General features: G+C 41.5%; 1 protein-coding gene across 2 annotated transcripts in view; it reads right to left on the reverse strand.

Moving 5' to 3' along the window:
• Positions 1–2,564: 2,564 nt before the first annotated feature.
• The window catches only part of CRTC3 (CREB regulated transcription coactivator 3), a 79,864-nt gene continuing 57,725 nt past the window's right edge, over positions 2,565–24,703 (reverse strand). For both annotated transcript variants that reach the window (XM_069983815.1, XM_069983824.1), the window contains 10 exons: positions 22,531–22,643; positions 18,249–18,287; positions 16,173–16,258; positions 13,648–13,697; positions 12,801–13,018; positions 10,538–10,836; positions 10,117–10,308; positions 8,833–8,913; positions 6,260–6,464; positions 2,565–5,735 (listed from right to left, as the gene is read on the reverse strand). In XM_069983815.1, coding sequence (XP_069839916.1) covers positions 5,527–5,735; positions 6,260–6,464; positions 8,833–8,913; positions 10,117–10,308; positions 10,538–10,836; positions 12,801–13,018; positions 13,648–13,697; positions 16,173–16,258; positions 18,249–18,287; positions 22,531–22,643 — 1,492 coding nt within the window. In that variant the 3' untranslated portion in view covers positions 2,565–5,526. The remainder of the gene's footprint in view (positions 5,736–6,259; positions 6,465–8,832; positions 8,914–10,116; positions 10,309–10,537; positions 10,837–12,800; positions 13,019–13,647; positions 13,698–16,172; positions 16,259–18,248; positions 18,288–22,530; positions 22,644–24,703) is intronic.

Raw genomic sequence — 24,703 nt, forward strand, 5'->3', positions numbered from 1 at the left:
CCTTACTGTGTGCTGCATTACACGTAGATGAGCAGTGGGGTGGTGTAGGAAAGGCATTTTGAACATTCTCCTACTTATAGGGACCATACAAAAAAGGGACTAGAACTAACTCTGCACATGGTACCAATTGGGTCGGCATTCAGAATTAGAAATACGGTCAGTGCAACTGCTCAGGAGCAGCCAAATCTCGCTATGGCAAAGGGATCAATGTGCAATACTGCATATACACATCTATTTCATGGTTTTCCCCTTAAGGCACTACTGATAATAAGAAAGTGGGAACTGTAAAACTTCATGCTGAGAAAACCTGAGAGGTTGGGGAAACTAACTTTTATACATCACAATACTAATTTACTTGTGATAGGAAAATGAGTGCAACCTTTTTTCCTTATATAATTAAAAATATATAAAATTTTTGTGCAAATTTAAGTGATTGTAAAATTTTAATGCAAATGTATGAGCAATTAGTAAAATGTCTTGTTGTTCTCATATTGATAATGTAGCTAAGGATGAGGAAAGCCATAGCTCTCACACTAAAACTACTTGCAGTTTTAGGCCATGTGCAGACTACGTAAGAGACCGGACGCTCTGTGACCCGGTCGGGTCATGGAACGGCCGGTCTCTGAAAAGATCATCCTGGCCGGTACTGCAGTACCTGGCATATAATCTTTGCAGCCGCAGAGTTCTGATGCGGGCGCATCCGTGTGCGCCCGTACCAGAACTCCCCACTGCACACTATGGAGCGTGCGGCCGATGCTGCTCGCTTCACAGTGTGCACTGACAGGGTTTTCTGCGGCTGCCATTCAATGAATAGCAGGCGCAGAAAACTGACATGTCGGTTGTTTGCGGCGCCGCTAGGGATCCCGGCCGGAGCGTATACCATGTGTGTATGCTCCGGCCGGGATCCCATAGACGGCAGGGTAATGTATTTTTTTGTAATAATCATGGCCGTTGTTTTAGGAAAATATACGTTGTGTGAACATAGCCTAAGGGTACCTTTAGACACAGAGATTTATGTGACAGATTTTTGAAGCCAAAGCCAGGAATGGATTTGAAAACAGGAGAAATCTCAGTCTTTCCTTTATGACCTGTTCTCTGTTTATAGTCTGTTCCTGGCTTTGGCTTCCAAAATCTGTCAGATAAATCTGTCTGTGTAAAGGCACCCTAAGGCTGAGTTCACACGCTGTAAGACAGCAGACATTCTGTAAAGTTCACCCTGGCCGATATTGCAGTACTAGCCAGATGAACTTCACTTCTTTAGAATTGAAATAAGGGCACATTTGGGTGTTCCCGAGTTCCAATTAACCATTGCAGACTATATAAAGTGCGGCTGGGGCCGCACTTCCCATTGTCTGCAGCATCAATTTCGTGCGGCCGCTAGTCAATGAATAGCGTCCACACAAAATTGACATGTCAGATTTAAGTGTGGCCGCATGGAATCCTGGACGGAGTGCATACACTCTGGCCGGGATTCCATAGGAAATAATGTCATTTAATATTCAAAATAAATAGCGTCTGTTGTTGCAAACTGCAACAACAGCCGTTATTTATTGAAAAACTATGTTGTGTGAACGTGGCCTAAAAGAAGTGGACTGCATGGTCATAGCAAAGACCCCCATACTAAAACCATAGTGATATGCCGCAGCTTTGGTGGGTTCTCATGACATGGCAGGTAACCTTGTACAATTCTCTTCATCTAAATAAATTCATGGGGCACCGTAATGTTTAGCCAAGACGTATGCTCATATTTCTGCATAATGAAAATTTCTTCTGATCAGGCCTCATCTTAATGATATATTTTATATACAACAATGTAGTAAGTATACCTTAATAGTTGATGTAAAGACATCATATTTCAGGACATTAAGGGTACAGTCACACATATTGTATCTGCTGTGAATTTGATGCTGCGTTCAACTTTTTTTTTATATCGATTTACACAGCATAAAACCTGCAGTGCGTATGGGATGTGTGAAAGTACCATAAAATTTAAGGGCCCTATTACATCGGGCCAATTATTGCTCCGTGTAATAGAGACAACGATCAGCCGATGAAACGATCATCAGCTGATCGTTGGTTTAGGTCTGGGACTAAAACTGTTGGGCGCCGACCGCACATTGCTACGTGTAATAGCAATGCATGGCTGACGACTGACAATTGCCTAAACACCTGATACCTAGCCTCTCCCCACTACCAGTCTTTTCTCCTGTGCTCTGCAGCTTTCCAGTCGTGGCGACTGCCCTGTCTGAGCGGTTTGTCGACCGACAGGCTGCTCAGCCGCTGCTGCCGCCGAGAAGCTGTGGAGCATAGGAGAGAAGACCGGGAGTGGGACCGAGAGTGGGGAGAGGTAAGGTATCAGGTGTTTTGGCAAGGGCTGCATGAACATTGCTAACAATGTCCATGCAGCCCTTACTGCCCGATTATCGGGTTGTCTCATAGGTCCAGTAAATAAGGGGCAATCATTTACTAAAATGATCGGGCCATAGTCCGTCCTTGTAACAGGACCCTAAGGCCCCGTTCCCACTGAGCAAAACTAGCGGAATTCCGCTAGTTTTGCTCAGTGGAAACGGGGCCTAAGGGTGGATTTACATGGTCACATTTCTTCTATATACTTTTTGCCAAACCAAACTGAATCCAGAAAACGTGCGGAATAGAAATAAGCAGAAATAACATGCTTATCTCTAGTTGGAAAAGCTTCCTACTGCTCTACCAAGACCTCAAGAGAACACCAGCTGTAGTTTCGGCAGTGTACATAAACCCTTACACACCACTGTCACGAGGGCTGGTATCTCACGGTCACAGACAAAGATGAGCACACCTGACATAATGCTTCAAGTCCTGCTCAGCAAGATGCAGGCACAGCCCATAGCCCTCGAGACAATGATGTTTATTACTATAAATTAATGTGACAATTCATATTCTGTTTCTATAATGAAGTCCATTATTAGATACAGTGGTCAGATGATTTGTGTAATGTTTGATTACAATTGATAGTGCAATAAACAGTTTGCATTGTTTATATTAGGTACAGTTTTTGAAAAGGGTATTTTTTCCTTAAAAAATTGAAATAAAATGAATTCTAAAGCAATTCCAAGTCCAAATTATAGGTTTATATTGTACTTCTCGCTTCTCGGTCCAATTCAGAGTTTTAACTGTAAGAATAAGTGCACCAGCAACTGTAAGCAGACTCTTCCCAGTGAAAGGAGTTTTATATAAATAGTTGGAAAACTGCCCCCCAAAAAGTACATTACTCCTGGATCTGCTACATACCCCACATAGTGCACGCTAAAATCGGAGGTTCTGGAAGTTTAGAAATGTTATATGTATATAAAATATATATATTTTATGTTCTATTAATCTAGGGCCCTTAGGGATAAAAAAAAAAAAAAAAAACAATCAGGGTGTTTTAGTAGTGATAGAAAATGGGTTCTCACTTCAACTGTGTTCTTTCCTGTCCCATATACTAGAAATCTTCAAGCTGCCTCAAGGCCCTTCATTACAATGCCTGAGACTAATCATTGGCCTTTCACCACTGAGCCCGAGTCATTACATTTGCCTACAGACTCCACATCCCTGCATGTTGCTCACCAAATTACGTGAATTGCTAACATGTAAAGCTATACTTCCCATGCATTTGTGATTCAACCCCATCTATGGGCGATAGGTTTTTAACAATAATTTAAAAAAAATCTGAAGGTGTCCTGTGGTATCTGGAATAAGACATTAGCAGCCAATGTAGGTTCCAAGTTGTGGCCTCTATGGGAGCAGCACATCCACAGATGCTTGATATAAGTGATATCTGGGGAACTGCCCAGCCAACACCTTGAACTGCCATTCCTCAAACCATGCCTGAACAACTATCACACCACTCAGAACCTATACTACCTATCTGGGCTGCAGTGTGATCAGTATTACCAAGCTTCAGCAGAATGTTTATAATAAAGAACGACTGGTGCTAAATCAAGTTTTGACAGCTGCTGGTTACCAAGCCCAATCTAAAAAATGCACTTTTTTTTCCAATGTGTTTTCTCAAACACAAATGCAAAAAAACAGCTTTTATTCTTAGAGCTGATGAGTTAAAGTCCCCATACACCCTGTACTTTTGTTGGCTGTATTCTCCAGACACGTATAAATGTGTACGCGACTCTGCCGATCGGCCACCGACAGATGTCTCGGTGGAGACAAGGGTTGGGCATGATGGAAAATCACCTCCCAACCCCTTTGTTCTGAGAGAGATAAGCAGTGGCCAAAAGAGATACTAAAGGGCAAACAATCGTTCCAGCTTCAGTTATTGAAGGTGTATAGCCACCTTTAGAAGCTAAAAGTTGGGCAAGTGAAAGTATCAGAATGACCTTTGTGGTAGCCTCTTTCAGCTGAAAGATTGCAAAAGATGTTCAGGAATAGTTTGAGAAACCTGATAAAGTATTCAAGGTGCTGCATCCAGATTCCCAAGATTTCAATCCAAACACCTGCATTTTCATGGTGTGCCAGCGTGTCCATTAGAGATGACAGCAGCTCAAGTTAGATCACTCGGCATTTGAATACCGGTGGCTGATGAAGTTGGATGCAGCCCTATAATGTCCTGGAAAACATGAGCTATGGCTGTATCCATGTTTTCGAGGACTCCATAGGGCTGCATAGTAAAGCTAGCCCAAAAATGTGCTTGTTCGTGGGTATCGTTTTAAAATTTAACAAAGTCTATTAAAAAAAGCCTGAATACTCCCTGGGCTTTATGCATATTTGTTTTTTCAGTTTACTAGGAATAAAATGCCTCAGAGTGAACATTGAATCCGGTGACTAGACAAGCCTCGAAAGCTTAAAATAAAGAAATAAATGGGGCAGCAAACAAGAGGAGCATACACTGTGTATCAGGAATCGATACCCAAAGCATCTAGGACTAAGGCACTATTGCATTATTAGCTCACTACATGTAGGATTTGTTACCATTTAGACCAGATCTTACTTAAGTTTGGCAAAAAGTTCAAAGCAGGATGAACATTTACAAGTGACAAATATCCATCAGCAAATCTTGAGGTCAGTGGTTCCAGACTGTACAACATGGAATCTCCAGCATAGTCTGCATTTGTATCACTGGTTTTACCCATTTAGAAAATGTTTTTGCTTTTTTTTTTTTTAACGTTTTAATCCTTCGTCATTTCAGCAGAGTGAAATAAATTCTGCTGACGGCTGCGAGCATGAAAGGGTAGAAAACTGTAAGGCAATGGTGCATCACCATACAAAAAAGCAGAAAGGCAGTTCTTATACAGGGAACATTTCACAGAGAATCTTGTGTGCTTATCTACAAGACAAGAATTACTGGCTTGGGTTAAAGCAGTATTTTAGTATTTCTACTTGACCAGACATTCAGATGTCAAAAATCCTTAAGTAATTACTGCTCAGTATCCAGATAATAGTGAACAAGCCTGGAACAAAGCAATTTGTTCTCAGTTGCAGCCAGAACAGGATTTCTTCTCTGTTCTTCGATGAAAAGACTGAAGCAGTCAATGCTCCAAAAGAAAGTCTGGATCACAGCTTGTCAGAACGGAAGGTGTCCTCTATGGTAGGGTCTGGCAGGACCATTTCAGGGTCACTTAACATACTTAGATTATCCAAGCTCAAAGGTCCAAGTTTCAGCTCATCATCCAACTGAAATGTATTATCTGTATCAAAGCCCAGCTCGGAAACTCCTGCCACTGCATTGCCAATGTCCTTTGATAAGCTGTTGTTTGAGTCATCTAAAAAGAGAAAATGCCAGGCATAAAAGTTGGTTCAATGGTAGCCAACCTAATTCACATTTCATGCAAATACCCTACATGTGGTTAGTATACATTAAAATTGTAATCAGACAATATAAGTCCCTCTGAAAGTTTGTTAAAGGGGTTATCTGGAATGCAGAAAAGTTCCTACTGGTTCTGCTCTTCAGCGCTCCACTTTCTCCCTCTGACAGTCTTGGATGGTAACTTCAGGAGATTAAAGTAAGGCGTAAGCATGTTGTGGGCAATGCTCAATAGCTGCCCAATGTTTATGATGTTGCCGCAAGATCGTGCACCTGCCCCCTTGTCTTGGAAGTCATCATCCGAGACAACCCGAAAGAGGAGCACCGGAGAGCAGAACAGGTAGGACCTTTCATTCTCTCCGGATAACCCCCTTTAAGAAAATAAGAATTTGTGAATGAAGCCTTAAATATGTGATTACTCGTCTTTACAAGCAAGTTCCATTTTCATCTACTATTGGTTATTTTAATCATTGTGAAGCTGACCTGTTAGGATAATGTTTGGAACGCTCCCACCACAATTGGAATACAAGTAGCTTGTCCTTAGCTGAAAAGGGTCTTGAAGATTTCCATGGCTCCCTCCTAGTCCCATCATGGCTGCCTGAGAGTACTGGAGGTTCATGTTGGGATCGAAGAAATTATTGTTGGGAAGGGAACTGGTAGGACTCCCATACATGTCATACTGTTCTTGCTGAAAAGAAACACAAATATTTCAACCCACTCACTGCAAGTAGTTACTACATCTGTGCTTACATTTAATGCAATACAAGTATTGTCTACCACTTTCACCGGTACATTACAGACCCATCTGTCTTAGAATACTTGTGTTCCCTGTAAAATCATTATTCTGGAACACATTTTCTCATAGCTCTGTGCTGTGTCATTAATCTGCTATCCTTAGTAGACTTGTATGACTAGCCAGCTGGAGGGGTGTTCCTGCATTGCCTGACACGGCCAGCTCTGGCTAGTTGGTCAGAGACAGTGTAGAAATATGAAAAGCAAGTAGATCTTGTTGCTTCTAACCCACGGTGCAATAAGTGATATAAAAATTGTCAGTAAATGACCCACACACTCTGTCTCTGCAAAACCAGGACATGTACTGTCGTATTCACAATGTTAAAATGATTTAGGGAGGAGTTTTATCGAAACAAGATTTTATTTTGGAAAGTAGATTGAATTTGATACTTCAGAACTAGCATTGCTGGCATTATTAAAGGGGTTGTCCAAACAGTAACACTTATCCCCTATCCACAGTATTGAACAAAAGTACATTACTGCGGGGAGGACTGCTTGGACCTATCAACAATCTTAAAAGGGTTATCCAGCGCTACAAAAACATGGCCACTTTTCCCCCTACTGTTGTCTCCAGTTCAGGTGCGGTTTGCAATTAAGCTCCATTTACTTCAATGGAACTGAGTTTCAAAACCCCACCCAAACTGGAGACAACCGTAGGGGGAAAGTGGCCATGTTTTTGTAGCGCTGGATAACCCCTTTAAGAACAGGATTCTAAGGGCTGATGCGTAGTGTAAGCAAGCATCAATCTACTAAATTTGTGCTTGCTTACAGAGTATTACACGGCTTAATTATCACGCGGCAAGGGCTGCACCGACATCGTTGCAGACCTTGCTTTTAGAAGAAAATAATAAAGTTGTTACTTACCTGTCCGGGACTCCCCAATGTCCTGCTGCCTTTCCCCTCCTTTTCGCAGCAGCTGCTGAAGCTTCTGAGCCCGTCTCTTAAGTGACAGTCTGCTCAGGCAATCACTGACCAAGAGGGGACAGTGCTGTGGCAAGTGATTGGCTGAAAACGGTGAAAAGGACAGCAGGAGACCGGGAGCGTGGACAGGCAAGTTTAATGTTTATTATTTTCCTTACAGTGTCATCAGCTGCCAGCAACACATCACTATTACACGTAGTCATGCGCTGTCGGCAACCATTGATTTTTTTAAGTATTGAAAGACAACGATTGGCAGATGATCGACTCTTCGCTGTTTTTATTACACAGAGTGATATCTGCCCCAACCGGCCTGATTTGGCAGACAATCGCTCCGTGTAATAGGGCCCGTAAGTCTCCCTTAGGAATGGTGTCACACATGTACACTTGCAATCCATTTAATGGATATAAGAGCTGCCAGAAATTGCCAAGATTAGTGATCAGACTATCTCAATCAGCTCCCAGACATTAAAGGACAAGTGCCATGAAAAACTTTTTCCCAGTAATTGAAGCACATTACAAAGTTATATAACTCTGTAATATGCTTCAATCACCTATCTGCCTCCCTTCACTGTCTTTTCCCCCCTCCACCCCCCACCAGGAAGTGTCCTAACTCACACAGACCTAATTACTGTGGTCACCATCACCAAGCTCTTCTCTCAGCTCCTTCTCCTGTTACAGCAGCGTCCCCCCCCCTCCCCTGCCTTGTCAGGTGACTCAGCTTGCTCAGCTCCCATTGGCTGAACAACTGCAAGCCATCACTTGGACTGGGGAGGGGGGGCTGCTGTAACAGGACCTAGAGCAGCCCTCCTGCTGATGACTCATCCTAGAAGGAACTGCCTGGTGACGGTGACGACAGTCATTAGGTCTGTGTGAGTTAAGACACTTCCTGGTGGGGGATGGAGGGGGGAAAAGACAGTGAAGGGAGGCAGATAGGTGATTGAAGCATATTACACAGTTATATAACTTTGTAATGTGCTTCAATTACTGGAAAAAAGTTTTTCATGGCACTTGTCCTTTAAATGGCAAGTACACTAAAGGCTACCTCACCATTCCTACAGTATATTCAGTATACCACATACTTGACACTACTGGGGCTGCCCCGGCAGCTGGACCCACACAATCACACTTTTTTTTTTCTATTTGGTGCGTCCCTACATTACAGATTGTTGTAACATAAACATGGAAATTTTGACAGAAAATAGAATAAGATGTAACTAGCCATAATGTTTTCCAACCAGCAGCCTTGGCTACATATGTGGCTCTGGGCTTCTGCATGAAGTTACCCCTCCAGCTACAAAGTTTATTGAAATTAAATATGGAGAACATGCAGCAGTAAGACTCACCTGCTGCCACAGGCACTTCCCCTGTCTCATGGGCTGTTGCTGATCAAAGAAGGGATCTGAGAAGAAGCCGCTAAGGGTGCTCTAAAGGAAAAAAATAAAAAGGCCACACATGACGTAAATGTTAGATAATGCAGAAAGCAATAAAGATAAATATAATTCCTTTAAGAGCATACTCTAGTCATACATATAGGCATCAGACAGATTAATAGGTTTTGAAGATTAACTCCTAGTGTTATATGGCAGCAATGATTCAATAGCTAAACCATACTATAAGTCACCACTAACCTTTAACAGTGATCCGATACTAGTGTGTACACCCACTAAAGTGCTGAAATAAACTGTAACACCTATGCTACTGTGCCCTTTCCTTTTCCTTTCCTCATCATTTCACAACACAAAGATGCCTCGTGCCAGTGGATCCCTGTGCTGTACACCTGATATAAACTACCTTCTAACACGACCCCTCTGGGGTCTTACACCTGAACAATTCAGTGTTCATAGTCTACAATTTTTATTAGCTTCTATTACTTTAAAGCGAATGTACCACTTCATGGCCGGTAATAAGATTTACATACCACCCTGGGGTATGCCTGCTCTGATGACGGGGAGAGAGGAGAGATCTTTATATTGCTTGCACCAGGCTGACCTCCAGTGCACAACAGCCCTGATTAGCATATTGGATAATGGTGCGTTTACACGGAACGATTATCATTCGGATTTTAACAATAACATTTGAGCGATAACCGGCTTGTGTAAACACAGCGAATGATCAAGCGACGAGCGAGAAATTATTCATTTTGATCTTTCAACATGTTCTCACATCGTCGTTGGTCATTCGCTAAAAATTCGCAGATCGCTTCGTGTAAACAGTCTTTCACCGATTCACCCTATGTGTGAGATGGGCTTAAGCGATCTTAAAACGATCGCAATAATGATTTTTCCAAACACTGATTGTTATAAAAAAAAACACATTATTTTGAAATTGTTCATCGTTCGATTGGGCGAATTATTGCTCCATGTAAACGCAGCATTACAGGCAAATATATTGGGAACCAGGTGGCAGATTCAAAAAAAGCTCCACACCAGCCGGTTGACTGCAGTGGCGCTGACAGCATGGTACGGAAATCTTATTACAGGCCATGAGGTGGTGCATTTGCTTTAGAATTTTTACAATGTCAGTCTAATGGACCTATGAACAAAGAGTATGATACCAGCAGTGTACACAATTCTATGAAAAGAAAAGAATATAAATAGCTGGAGATACCACCCTAGAACTGTACTCACATTAGCCAAATTTAAGTCCAAAGGAGGACATGGTACAGGTGAAGGAGGCTGAAAGTTTGGAGACTCTGTAGATTCGTGCATATGTTGCGGTGTATGCTGAAGTGAGTGAGGAGACTGATCTTGGTATAAAGGATAAGGTGGAGGAGGTTCTAGTGGCGGAAGAGAGAGTGGGCTCCTGTCCATACTTAAGCCCTAGAAAAATAAATGGATGCAGTGACTAAAATATACAGTTCAGTATGCACAGTTACATGACAAACATTTGTTAGTGGCTCATCCATTTTCCATGCTATGTCATATGGTCTCAAAGTAAAATATATCCTTAACAACACTTCATTTTAGGGTTTACACTGATCATAGTAATGGGGGTCCTGAGCCTATGTAATAGTGAATATTAGAAGTAGCTGTGTAGGTGGTGTCTTACCTGTGAATTAGGTGGAATATTCAATGGGCTGGTGGGAGAAAACTGCCCGCTAATACATCGATTTGACTCACTGCCTGGAGTCAAGGTTAGTGGGCTGACAGGAGTATGCCTTCGCCTTGGAGAACTGCCAAGTGTGGCTGTTGAAAGAGAAGGGTTGCTGAGGGATGCCAGGCGGAGAGACGGGTGAAGTGATGGGTTAGAGCGGCCAGCCGGGGGTCCATGGTTGTTTACAGGAGAAGCCATGGAACTATTGTTGAGCGTTGCTTGTATGGATGGATTACTACGAGTGTTCTGCAAACCTGTATTGAAAGAATTAAATAATCAATAAACCTAAAAGAAAAAAAAAAAAACTCTTCTCAGTGCCACAGGCCTTGCACAATGCCATGCAGCCATCCAGGAAATACATCAGGGGTAAACATCCGGAAATAGTGGGCTCATTGCCAGGGCTGTGAGAAAACACTTGAAAGCAAGAAGTGTGATCAAAATTGCAGAGTAGAAGTCAGTCTCTTCTCAGTCATAACATTAAGTATCAGAATATACAAATAAATATAGAACAATTGTTTTATTACATATTTATGCACCTGTTACAAGCTACAAACTAATAATAATACCAATAAAGTGATCTCTTTACGGTTTCTCATGCAAGTCTGAAGTCCCAAAGAAATCTGTAGAGTAAGCGGCTTTAAAGAAGATAGGAATTAGACAGATCTGACTTTGCCAAACACAAGTCCCTATTCACTGGCATATAATAGCAGTATTATCAAGAACTTCTTGGTGGAACTTGAACACTTGCATATTGAAGTCAGAGAGTGGGCTGTGTGGCACAAAGACCCTATTGAAGAAAGGCAAGGCTTTCCATGAGGCTTTTTTTCTTTAATTATTATTATTTCTGGCTCACCCCCTTGTGCTGCTATAGCTCAGCACACAAGGTTTATAATAGGTATGCTATACTAGATACTACAAAGCTTAAGTGGACACTAACATTTCACACAACTTGTGAGCATCTGGTATCAGGAGAAATCTTGAATGCTTAGTTGTGCCCTAAAAAGAAGTCTACAGTTTCACCCACTAAAGTTTCTCACTTCCACTGAATTTCCAGTTAACAGCTTAATGTTAGGCTCAGCCTATATCTAGAAACAGAACAAAATGGAACACAGGGGGTGGTGTAAGGCTTTGCTAGTGCTATGAGCAGAAAGGAAGTTAAAGCTGTCTTTTTCAGAGATCCCACACTGTGCCGGAAAGGTTCCCCTAGAAAGTTCTGGGCAGGTGTCTTTTGTGTAGCTTATTACCATCAGCAGCAATACACTGCTTAGAGCACAGCAAGTATTACTATCATTTCTAAAAACGTTTGAAATTCCATGCAGAAAGGGTCAGGGTCTCACTGCTAGGGCTCCCATCTCATCTTAAATATAGGTTGGAGAGAGACGAAGCTGTGCGGTTCAATCCCTGAGTGAGCAAAGAGCTGGGGATTAAAGCACACTGCCGCATGCTTCACCTGTCTACATTTGGAGTTCTGGGAGAGGGTCTCAGCAGTCCAAACCCAATTGACCAAAACTTTACACGTCATGCAGACATGTTGAAAGTTTTTTTTATTTTTATTTTTAATTACAGTAATTCTTTAGCCCTGCAGTGGTGCTGTTGCTGTTTTGCCATCTGCACACATAGCACCTTGCAAAGCCAGTACATCAATACCACCTTCTTCCTTTGTATGATTAAATTTTAACTACTGCCTGCAATGATGCTCTTGCTGTTCATAAACCAGTTCATTAATACCCTCTGCATCCATTTATATTAATGTAATGTAAAAAAAAAAAAAAAAAAAAAAAAAGAAGAATAGTGATGGCCTTTTCGGTCTGGTGCACTTTCTCCAGCATGTCATTGCATAGCAAAAAGGAGCAGGTGCTTCTTGGCCAGAGGAGTAAGGGAAAAGAAGTCCGATGTGGTTACTTCTGGCAAATGGTCCAACTCTGGTCCCACCCCCTCAAATGGAGAGAATGAAAAATGGCTGTGGACCATAAATTGGATCTCAGGAGCTCCATAAGAGCATTAAGGGCACTAAAATAACCCTATAACACATTAAGTGATATACATTTGGCTGATGACCGGTTAATATTTTTACATAATAAATTTTCTTTTTTATCTATTATACATACAATAAAACATGACATACAGAAATATAATGTTTTGTGAGAAATACATAATTATTATTTTTTTCCTTTCTTGAGGCTTGTCAATGTAAAGCACAATATTTAATACTACTGACCTGGAGATCCACTAATGCCCAGATGAGTCATAGCAGCAGGAAGCCCGCCTGTGCAATTCTCTGCACCCATATTGGCATACGCTGTATCATCTGGGTCCAATGGTGTTGGTAGCGGAGAGGGGAAATGAAGATTTGTAAGATCTGGCAGTGATCCACCAGTGTTGAGGTTCCCCTGGAAATGTGAGAGGCCAGCATTGGGATCTGAAGACGGAAAAACTCTGAAAGGGGTAAAATATCAATTAAATAATTTTTTTTAGAAGAATTTATTTAAACATTTTCAAAACTACAATAAATAACATGACCACTCACATAAGCATTAATAGTGTACACAGATAATAAAATAAATGTTAAAATCCCTTTCAGTTTACAAAGATAAGATGGACATTAAAAGGACAAAAAACATGTTTAAGGACGTTCGTAACCATTTTTTTTTTCTGGAAAATGTATCATTGCTTTAGAAGGGGTGTAGTTACATGCATGGGGCTGAGCTGCAAGACAAGACACAGCCAAAATGACATATAGGGCATGCCACAGGTTTCAAGGGGTTTGACCATGCATACCCAGCCCAACTGATTTGAGGTCTGTTGTGGCAAGACGACTGAAAGAACAGATCAGATGTCCAGCAAGTATTGTGCATAAAACCCATTAATAAGAATGCGAACTGTGCATGATATTTGTCGGGCTTCATCAAAGTGCTGTTGCATCTCTCCATGCATGTCAGATTGAGCTGCCATGCCAAGGTTTACAGGGATCCATTAACATGAATTGGATGTGTGGATATAGTATAAAGAGATTTAATATTTTAACAATATTCAGTGTCATTGATGTGGTTTGTTTCAGTACATACTTGATGCCTGGGACTTCACAGGATCGAGGACGAGATGTCATGGACTGGACCTAATATAGGTAATGGGAGAAGAAAGACAAACTCAAGTTTAGTAAAGACAGAACATTACACAAAAACAGGATAGTAAGACATGTCTACACTAAGCTGATTTAGCTATACAAGAAGACCTGTCAGCCACTTTAACACAACTGTGAGGCAAATGTCTGATACAAAGGGAGGTCTCCACATGTGAAACTCCACATTACAAATTTATTTTAATAGTTTGTGAACTGAAAACATATTTACATGTGACATTTTGTAATATTTTATTGAAACTGAATTGTATGTTCGGTGTTTTACTTTTACATGGGGAATAAAAGGCCAAAGAAAGCAATTTACAATAGTCTATATGCTCATCGATCTTCTACAGACAATATAAAAGAAAAATTCATATTACAGAGCAGCATCACTGAGAAACGCAATGAAATAATCCCGTAACAGACATCTAACAAGACTAATGAATTACATTCTGCAAGGATTGAAATGGAAGAATCCCAGAATAGAGACATTAGGATCAAAGCACAGGAAATCTGCAGGGTCAGAAGCAAATGCGAGAACAACTCTCAGTAGCTGGTTTTAAACGATGGAAAACATACATTATAAATAGGAAAGGAAAGAAAACATTGGAGGGGCATCAGACATAACAGGTTCTGTAAATACTGGAAAGGACTATAGGAGTTCATGGGAAACAGAAGAGTAATGGACCACAAAGATGTGAATAAAATAGTATGCCAAATAAGTATATACACCATACTTCTTTTCTATAGATCACTGGCTGAAATCTGTACTATAGCACATAACTACACTTGCACCTCTAACAGCTGAGCTTGTCCTCACACCATGTACAGTATGTCAAGAATAGAGAATTCAGTGCCAAATCGCCTTTGGGTTGTGGCCTCAGCTTATAATAAAAGCCTCAATGTAGTGTGGAGTATACTGAATTTTACTTTCATAAAATCTATAAACAAACATGTCAAACTTATTTTTACAGTTTATTTAATAAGGTCTTGTAATTTAATTTTATTAAAGAAAATGTCATTTTTTTCTTTGTACATTGATGGTAGCTGTAACTGGCTGTGTCAGCAACTGCAGCGTTGTAAAATAGAATGGTATGAAATGTTAACTACCCCTAAATATGGCTTCCCGGACACCTCCAGCAGCAACAGGTTGCGGTCAGAAGTCAGAAACAGCTAAGATGGCTGACACACACATTAATAATAATGGGAATTGTGCAAATGGCGCAGCCCATGAGCTATGCTGTCTGTGTAACTCCCAGTTAAAACTTCTTAGGGCACCATTACACAGAGTGATAATCTGCTGAATCAGGACGATTAGGCAGATTATCACTCTCTGTGTAATAAAGACATCGATTAGCCAATGATGCGTAATAGCAATGCATGGCCTACGGCCGATAACTGTGTAAAGAAAATAATGAAGTATAGGTTACCTCTTCAAGCTACCCGGTGTCTTCCTGGCTTCTCCCCACAGCCACCGGTGCAACTTCAAAGCTGGTCACTGAAGTGACAGGCTCCTCAGCCAATCACTGCCTGGGACAGGACGGCTGCAGCCAGTCACTTCAGAGACCGGCTCTAAAGTTGCGCCTGTGGGGAGAGGCCAGGAGGATACCGGGGAGTGTGGAGAGGTAACATATATACTTTATTATTTTACACTTTTAAAGCAAGGGCTGCACAGACATTGCTGCACAATTATCGAGCTGTGTAATAGGCTCAGTAAACTAGCGCTGATCTAGATTTAGGGTGCCTTCACACATACAGTATCACAGCGGATTTCAAGCTGCGAATTCCGGAGCGAAATCCGCTGCAATACTGTGTACTGTTCTGCCCTGCCCCAGTTAATACATTACATGCCAGCACTTCCGCTTGCTTCTCTGGCTCACAGCTTCCTGACATCCCGCTCAGCCAATGCGCTGTCCTGCCGCAGTCACTGATTGACTGAGCGGGGCATCAGGGAGCTGGAGAAGCAGGCCGGAGCGTGGACGGGCATTGTATTAACTGGGCAGCAGTGGTTTAAGGGGGCAACGGCTACATTCACACAGTGGAATAAAAATCCACTACAAAAATGTAGTGTCATAGGGAATGACATCCTCTGCAATACTGTGTGCTTTTGCTGTGGAACTTGCTGCGTAAAATCCGCTGCGATACTGCACGTGTGAATGCTTTTCAAAAAGCATTTCAATAGGTCAAGTTCTGTACAGACAGCCAGAATCACTGGAAGATTTAAGCTCTGAAGCATACAAAATTAATAATACTGTGCTAGTCTATTATACAGGATGCTACCAGGGATTAGTTCTAGATATAAGAAAGACATGTATTTACAGTTTATATTATACTAGTCATCTTTATACAGCAAACTATTAAGCTGATGGTCAAAAATAAACATATCCTTTACTACCACCCAATGTCTAAACATAAAGTACACCCATCTACCGATGAAAGAACGGATAGTGAATCTATAGAGTACCGCACCTTTTTGGCTTCCCAGAGCTGTTTGGGCAGTGGCTTAGAAACATTCAGCATATTCTCTTCCGTCAATGAATTTGGAAATGAAAAAACTGCAAAGGAAAGAAAAAAAAAAAAGTGTTGTTAGCCATAGCTATGTCTCAGCTGGGCTGAATACAGACATTATTTTAGCCGTTCTTCACATTGGCCCCTGTCACAAGTATATACTTTTATAGGAAGCACAGGAATCACATGCAGGGCCCATTTGAAGGCCCTATCAACATTTTAATGCCATGTAATAGCACAGTGACATACAGGTATCCGAGAAATATACAGTGGGGAAAAAAAAGTATTTAGTCAGTCACCAATAGTGCAAGTTCCACCACTTAAAAAGATGAGAGGCGTCTGTAATTGACACCATATGTAGATCTCAAATATGGGAGACAAAATGAGAAAACAAATCCAGAAAATCACATTGTCTGATTTTGTGAGAATTTATTTGCAAATTATGGTGGAAAATATTTGGTCAGTAACAAAATTTCATCTCAATACTTTGTTATATATCCTTTGTTGGCAATGACAGAGGTCAAATGTTTTCTGTAAGTTTTCACAAGGTTGGCACACACGGTTGTTGATATGTTGGCCCATTCCTCCATGCAGATCTCCTCTAGAGCAGTGATGTTTTGGGGCTGTCGCTTGGCAACACGGACTTTCAACTCCCTCCAAAGGTTTTCTATAGGGTTGAGATCTGGAGACTGGTCAGGCCACTCCAGGACCTTGAAATGCTTCTTATGAAGCCCCTCCTTCGTTGCCCTGGCGGTGTGCTTTGGATCATTGACATGTTGAAAGACCCAGCCACGTTTCATCTTCAATGCCCTTGCTGATGGAAGGAGGTTTGCACTCAAAATTTCACGATACATGGCCCCATTCATTCTTTCATGTACCCGGATCAGTCGTCCTGGCCCCTTTGCAGAGAAACAGCCCCAAAGCATGATGTTTCCACCCCCATGATTTATAGTTGGTATGGTGTTTGATGGATGCAACTCAGTATTCTTTTTCCTCCAAACACGACAAGTTGTGTTTCTACCAAACAGTTCCACTTTGGTTTCATCAGACCATAGGACATTCTCCCAATACTCTTCTGGATCATCCAAATGATCTCTAGCAAACTTCCGACGGGCCCGGACATGTACTGGCTTAAGCAGTGGGACACGTCTGGCACTGCAGGATCTGAGTCCCTGGCGGCGTAGTATGGTAGGCTTTGTTACATTGGTCCCAGCTCTCTGCAGTTCATTCACTAGGTCCCCCCGCGTGGTTCTGGGATTTTTGCTCACCGTTCTTGTGATCATTTTGACCCCACGGGGTGAGATTTTGAGTGGAGCCCCAGATCGAGGGAGATCATCAGTGGTCTTGTATGTCTTCCATTTTCTAATTATTGCTCCCACAGTTGATTTCTTCCCTCCAAGCTTGTTGCCTATTGCAGATTCAGTCTTCCCAGCCTGGTGCAGGGCTACAATTTTGTTTCTGGTGTCCTTTGACAGCTCTTTGGTCTTCACCATAGTGGAGTTTGGAGTCTCACTGTTTGAGGGTGTGCACAGGTGTCTTTTTATACTGATAACAAGTTTAAACAGGTGCCATTACTACAGGTAATGAGTGGAGGAAAGAGGAGACTCTAAAAGAAGAAGTTACAGGTCTGTGAGATCCAGAAATCTTGATTGTTTGTAGGTGACCACAATCAGACAATGTGATTTTCGGGATTTGTTTTCTCATTTTGTCTCTCATAGTTGAGGTCTACATATGATGTAAATAACAGACGTTTCTCATCTTTTTAAGTGGGAGAACTTGCACTATTGGTGACTGACTAAATACTTTTTTCCCCCACTGTAATACATGTAAAAGATGAGACCAAAAAATACAAAATAAAACCAAAACAGTGATCAAGTTTCTTGTATTTCAGTTGTTCTATCATGGCTTCATAGACCTGTAAACTAATAACTGGAAAGGAAATGGGGACTCTGTTACAGATTACTCCTGTCACTTCACACAGCAGAACTGTAAGACGATAAGGTCATAAAACAAAAAGAATAGCGCCACAGCTTTTACCTTCTACAAAGTTATCGATTTCCCCGTCATGTAAACTTGCTGCAAAACAATAAAAAATAAAGTAAATAAAAACTCACATTCTGAAGAGAAGCACATGATTCAGTAACATTTAGAATAAATTCTATATATTATGTACTTTTTTAGTATTTCTTAACCGTAATTCAGTATGAGCTTCATGAATTCTAATACAATATACATCAGCCATATGATAGGCTAGCACTAATACTTACACCTATAACAATGGGATAAAAAAATGCTAAGAAAGTGCACACTGGTATAAACCTAACAATAAAACAGAATGGCAAAGGCACAAGAAAAGTTAGCGTCAGGATTGCCCAGATTTACTCAGGTTGTTGCATCAGAATTCTGGGTGCAAATGTGTCAGAACTGTGGACACAGAGACAGATTTATTATGGATAGTATGCCAAAAAAAGAACAAAAAGACATGCCTTGTCTGTCACTGGGTGTGGCTTATTTGAAATGGGGCATGGTATGTGGAGAAAAGGGGCATGGCTTAACCTTTGTTTACTACTAGAACAAGGGACGACTTAATTGATTTTAGGATACAGACTGTGAAGAACACAGAGTGGGTGGTTTGCTCATAACTATAGGCTCTGTATGGGCTGCATTGTCGCTCTATAGCTCTGGGCTCAAATCTAAGGATGACCTCTTCATGTAATTTGTATGTTCTCCCTGTGTTCATGTGGGTTCTTTGGAAACATTGATTTTCTCCTGCACGCAAAAAAAAAAATAATACATACCAATAGGCTAAAAGACGGTGTATAAAAATAGTCCTAATGTGTTTTTACGTACACCAACCTGCTATGGATCAATGCTGTCTGTGTGTGTAAAACAGACATTACTAAACCCAACAAGAAACAAATGAGTGACACGATTCTACTATGCATGATGACAAAACATTTGGCAAGAAATTTTTTTTTTTTCTTCCTGCAAAATTCAAAGTGAACACTAGAGGGAGTGCTTCAGACTTGGATGAATGCATTATGGAGGCGAAAGAAGAATTCATTTTAATAGAGCCTGTTCTATTCCAGAAGTCATGTGATCAGCCACAGCCACAAGTGGCACAGGCACCTTAATCAATCATTATTTTCCACCCTTGAGAATTCCTAATGCAAAAGCTGCTGGACATTGCAATACTGTCTCAGCCATACATGGGATTAAGCAAGTTATTACAGTGTGTATGGTCAGCTTTACAGGTGCATACAATGAAGTTCATAAATTAACATGTCACATATACTTGCACAAAGGCGGAATTTACAATATACATACAGTGCCTGAACCTCAAACAATATCTCATCTTTGAGGTTCTGATATCTGTTTGCCAGAGCCACTTGGCCCACACATACAGAGAACAGAGCCAGAAGCAGATAGCTCTATACACTGTGTTGTGGCTGTGCTGTGTTACCACTAAAGTGAACAGGAGCTGAGCTGCAATAACCCAGTACAGCCAAGACACAATATACAGGGCTGTCGCCTTCCAGCGCCATCTGATGTGTATGTAGGCAGTGGAGTTCTAGCACAGGAATCACAGGCAGGGGTGCTTGGTGATGGACCACCACAATCAGATACTAGTACAAAATAAAGTCCTGGAAAATCTCTTTAAAATGGCATTCCCATTGTCAATCGTTATTTCCTATCCACAGGATAGGGGCTAACAAGCTTGTGTGTGTCCTAACAACTAAAGCACAGGAAAATTGTCTTCCCAAATAAACAAAGCCCATACATTTTAAGGCTATGTTCACACTACGTAAAGGACAGCCGTTGTTGCCATCGACAACAACGGCCGTACTTTGTGTGGAGGGGAACATAGCCTATTGTTCTATGGGATCCCAGCCGGAGCGTATACACATTGTATACGCTCCGGCCGGGATTCCGTGCGGCATCGCATAGAACTGATATGTCAGTTTTCTGCGGCGGTAGGAAACCCTGTCAGTTCACACAATGAAGCGAGCAAGCGGTGTCCTATGGGGAGTTCTGATGCAGGCGCACGCTGATGCACCCGCATCAGCACACTACGGCCATAAAGATCATCCGGCCGTTACTGCAGTACCGGCCGGGATGATCTTTGCAGAGACCGGCCGTTCCGTGACCCGGCCAGGTCACGGAACGGCCGGTCTCTTACATAGTGTGAACATAGCCTAAAGAGATATGAAAACCCCTTTAAAAAAAAGTGGAGCTTTGGTTGTTATAGGTAACGCTGCCAACTGGGGGAATGGAGGGAAGTGTGAGAGAAGGAGGGAGACACAGAGATTACAACGTGTGTTTTTCCCTGGAGAGCAAATCCCACAGAGACTTTTACAAGGACTTTCACTGCAGGAAAGTGTCCGTCCTCCTATTACATGTATTACAAATATGACAACTTGATTTTTTCAGAGTTCAAGACATAAACATGTGACATTTCAGAAAGGTAATCCTGCAAAACTATGGTAAAAATGTGCATTACAAACAGAAACCATTATCTACGCTCACACTGAGACAATGCTGGCCTTGAGCTTGTGCCTACAGGCTTGTGGTTTCAGGGCAGACAATATTTAGAAGGAGACTATCAAACAATTTATCACAAAAAGAAATTACTTACAGAAGACCAATGACGATCACACACAACAAATAGAAAGCAGTATTGGCTCATAATCATACAATAAGACTATAACGCCCCAGTTACGTACACTGCCTAGCTCACCACGCTACGTAAATCCCATTAACAACAATAGGATTTACATAACTCAGCCAAGCAGGCTGGGGGGCCTATTGTTAATTCTCTTCACACCTATCGTCTCGAGATCTCGGTGCAAATCCCAGAGGTTAGACAGGCACCTATCAGACATTTCAAAGAGAAGTCCCATGATAAAAAAAAAGGCATGAAGGCAAGGGGGTGCAGGGCCATAGTAAACAAAGTACACTTGATAGTCCTCGTGCCTCCATTGCGCCTCTCCCCGATATCGCCAAAAGCCGCTGGCTGTAATTTTCGGTTGCCATCCAGGTACGTCATGTACCCGGATGTCCCAGCTGCAACGTCATTGCCTGGCTAATCAATTGCCCGCTCGGCAAGTCAGTCTGTGTCCTGCCCCAGTCACTAATTGGCTAAGCAGGCAATCGATCATTCAAGTACGTAACAGTTAAGCATTAACTAGTGACAGAAATGCTGAACATTGTGCTGTGTGACTTACAATGTTCTATTCAGCCGTTCTCTCGATATGCAGGAAAATTAGACAACCGCCAATAAATGGCCGAGGGAGCTGGTGTTCATGAATATCGAGGACTACTGAGCATACGCACATAATGAAGAGGATAAGTGTGCGATGCTCAGAGTCCTCATTATTAAGGAGGATAGCTCTGAATCAGCTACACAAAACAAAGTAATACTTCAATGCACATTTTAAACAATTATTACTTACCTCTCCACACGCCCACAAAGTGCCGTGTAGTAGGCTCCGGGACCTCCAACGGAAAGGCATTTTCCTCGACTTACAATGTTGTCATGACTCAAGGGAAAATACCTGACCTGGCTGATGGATTGTCCCATCGGCCAGTCAGTGACTGCAGCAGTGTCCTTCCTCAGTCACTGACTGGCTGAGTGGGCAGTCTACCAACTGGATTACGACGCTGCAGCCGAAGGAGATCCCAGAACGGAGAGGTAAGTAGTGATTGTTACTGCCAGCTGATACATTTTTTAAATAGTCAGGCTTCTCCTGTAAGCACTTAATTCTGTCTCATAGTGGAGAGACATAGAGAGAACACTTTACATGGTCTTCCCATACCTGCATTGATGATTTTTTTTTTTTTTTTTACATTACATCCCAAAAAAAAGTTGAATATGTGTGATACCAATAAAAAGGACAGATTATGGCACACAAAATGGGCCCTCAAATAGCCCCATAGACCAAAACAGAAAAATCTTACAGGGATCAGAATAGAAATTTTAAGCACATTTACTAGTTTTAGTTATAATTTTTTTTAAAGTAGTAAAATAAAAAAGTTACAGAATTTACAACATAGCAAACGGCATTAAAACAAATATCCCGCTAATATACTGCTGATATCCCGGAAACGGCACAGAGGATGAAGGTAAGAAAATGACCTTCATCCTCAGTGCCCTATGGAAACATATTAGCAGGTTTCCCCCCAAAACAGTCTAACTCCTTCCCTTGGGCACAATGCCTGGGGGGAAAATAGATGCAGACCCCGTTTAAAGGATAATGCATAATCTTGCATGGTAGCTATAGGAATAGCTCACAAACAAATGAAATTTGGGTTATCTTACTGTTGCGCTGAGGCGGTCTGGGGGAGCGTGTTGCATGTTGGTGTCCACCCACAAAGGGATCTTGAGTCTTGGTACTCGAGGCACTCGTGTGAAGTGCAGAATCAGAGTTCGTTCTAAGAACAGAAGTAGCACAAAACAACAATGAATAACATAGTAAGATTACTTATCTGGGCTAAAACCAGGACAGGACTAACAAGTAGCAAAGGAGAGACACCAATGAAACACTTTAAGAATAAAGACAGGCAATACATGCCAGGAGAGTCAATGATGGATGAGTAGTCTATACAAGGTACCACTCCACATACATATCCAGCTACTTTAAACAGGATTAATTTCAGGTCCCATTGCATTATAATAAAATATTAGTATCTGAAAGACAAATAATAGACAGTCTGCAAGTCTATGCAAAAATACATTAAAAATTAACGGGTTTAAAATCTTTAAAAAAATCAGAATATAAAAGCTAATGCTACCCCCCCCCCCCCCCAATAAAAAAGCTAAATAATAATCCTTCTAATGCTATAGTCAGCAATGTAATCACTTCATATTTATAGGCAGCTTTTCGCCTCTGGCAGCTGCAACCAGGCTGGAGGGAGTCCATGATCTCAAGAAAAATACAGGTCCCACCTCTGACCCCCAACCCTGTTAGACATTTATGGCATATCCATAAGATATGGAACTGTCCAGACGAGAATAACCATATACCTACTTAGACACCTACACTGTATATTTGCCATATTTCAGACTAAGAACTTCTTGAGTACCAGTAAAAGATGGTGGTTGGTGGGAGAGACACTGTGCAAAGTAAATCCCATCTCCCTCAGTTAATTATTAGCTATGTTAGCAAACGATATCATAACATGTAAATAAATCAAACTGGTTTGTCTTCCTGCGGAAGGATTATCCTAAACTCTAAATCTTTCTGGCCTCCTTCACAAGCCCTTTCCTTACACATTATCATCTTTGCAGAGCTTTGCTCTCTTTGTGGTCAGTGTTAGTGTACTGGCTGTTTTATTGGGCAGATTTGTGACAATGTAGGTGGATTTATTCTCAACAATGCCCAGCGCACATTCTTCATTATGCCGAATTCCTGCAGATATCCTTCGGCACACATACAAAGACTGGCAAAGAATTTGCTTCATCATAGAAGTCGGATAAGAAGACGGTCAATAAAATGTTGAGAACAATAAGGTAAAATTTTTTCTCTGTTGAATCTTTAGGTGAAAAACCAAATGTACCTACATTGCATTTTATATTATGTATGCAAACAGCAAACATGCAAAAGAAAAATGCAGCACATATTACCCTGGCACCTAATGCAAATTGCAAACACCATATGTGTTGCATGAACATTACTTGCCAGCATGTTTGAGGGAATAATGGTAGATTTCTCTGTCTATCAATGCCATTCCTCTTTTGTGACAACCTCTTTACACCCATTTAGGGCATAAGAAGGTCAAAATTAAAACTCAAATATCTGTTGCCTCCACAAAAACAACAGGGATGAGATAAACATGTCTGTTAATGGGAGGAACCTATCATCCCAATTGAACCGAGAAAGATTTTTAGGCCAATAATTATTTTAGGCCTACAACAGGCTTAAGATATTTCAAGCCTAATGCCTTCAAATGGACGCATCAGAGTTCTAAACTTGCTTGACCTCCATAAAGAGGTATTTCCTGATCCTAGGGAAATCTGGGAGTAACCAGGCAGATTAGTCTGTGGTCATTTCTGAGCTAGGATAATGCACTAAAATAACTGGGGGTAAAGCAAAAAGTGAACTGTTTGTACAAAAAGTTGCAAAACCTATATATATGTTTGAACTGTGAACTGGCACCATCTTCTCTCACTTAGTACTAACAGCCACAGTTAAAAGTCTCCAGATTGGGTGGGGTTTCAGATATAGTTCCATTGAAGTAAATGGAGCTTAACTGCAAACCACACCGGAATTGGAGTGGGGGAGAAGTGGCCATGTTTTTGTAGCGCTGGATAACCCCTTTAAGCATGAAGAGGACTTGGCCACCTCCCCTGCCATGAAGCTTAGTTTATATTTTTTTGCTTTTTGCTTCTGATGTCCATAAATAATTCCCTCACCAACATGCACTATTTTGCCCTTGCTGGTTGTTAACCCAGGGCCTGGGCCTGTTACCACTCCTTTTGCCTGTATTAGGAT

This window comes from Dendropsophus ebraccatus, chromosome 1, assembly GCF_027789765.1.
Source record: "Dendropsophus ebraccatus isolate aDenEbr1 chromosome 1, aDenEbr1.pat, whole genome shotgun sequence".
NCBI classification, from domain to species: domain Eukaryota; kingdom Metazoa; phylum Chordata; class Amphibia; order Anura; family Hylidae; genus Dendropsophus; species Dendropsophus ebraccatus.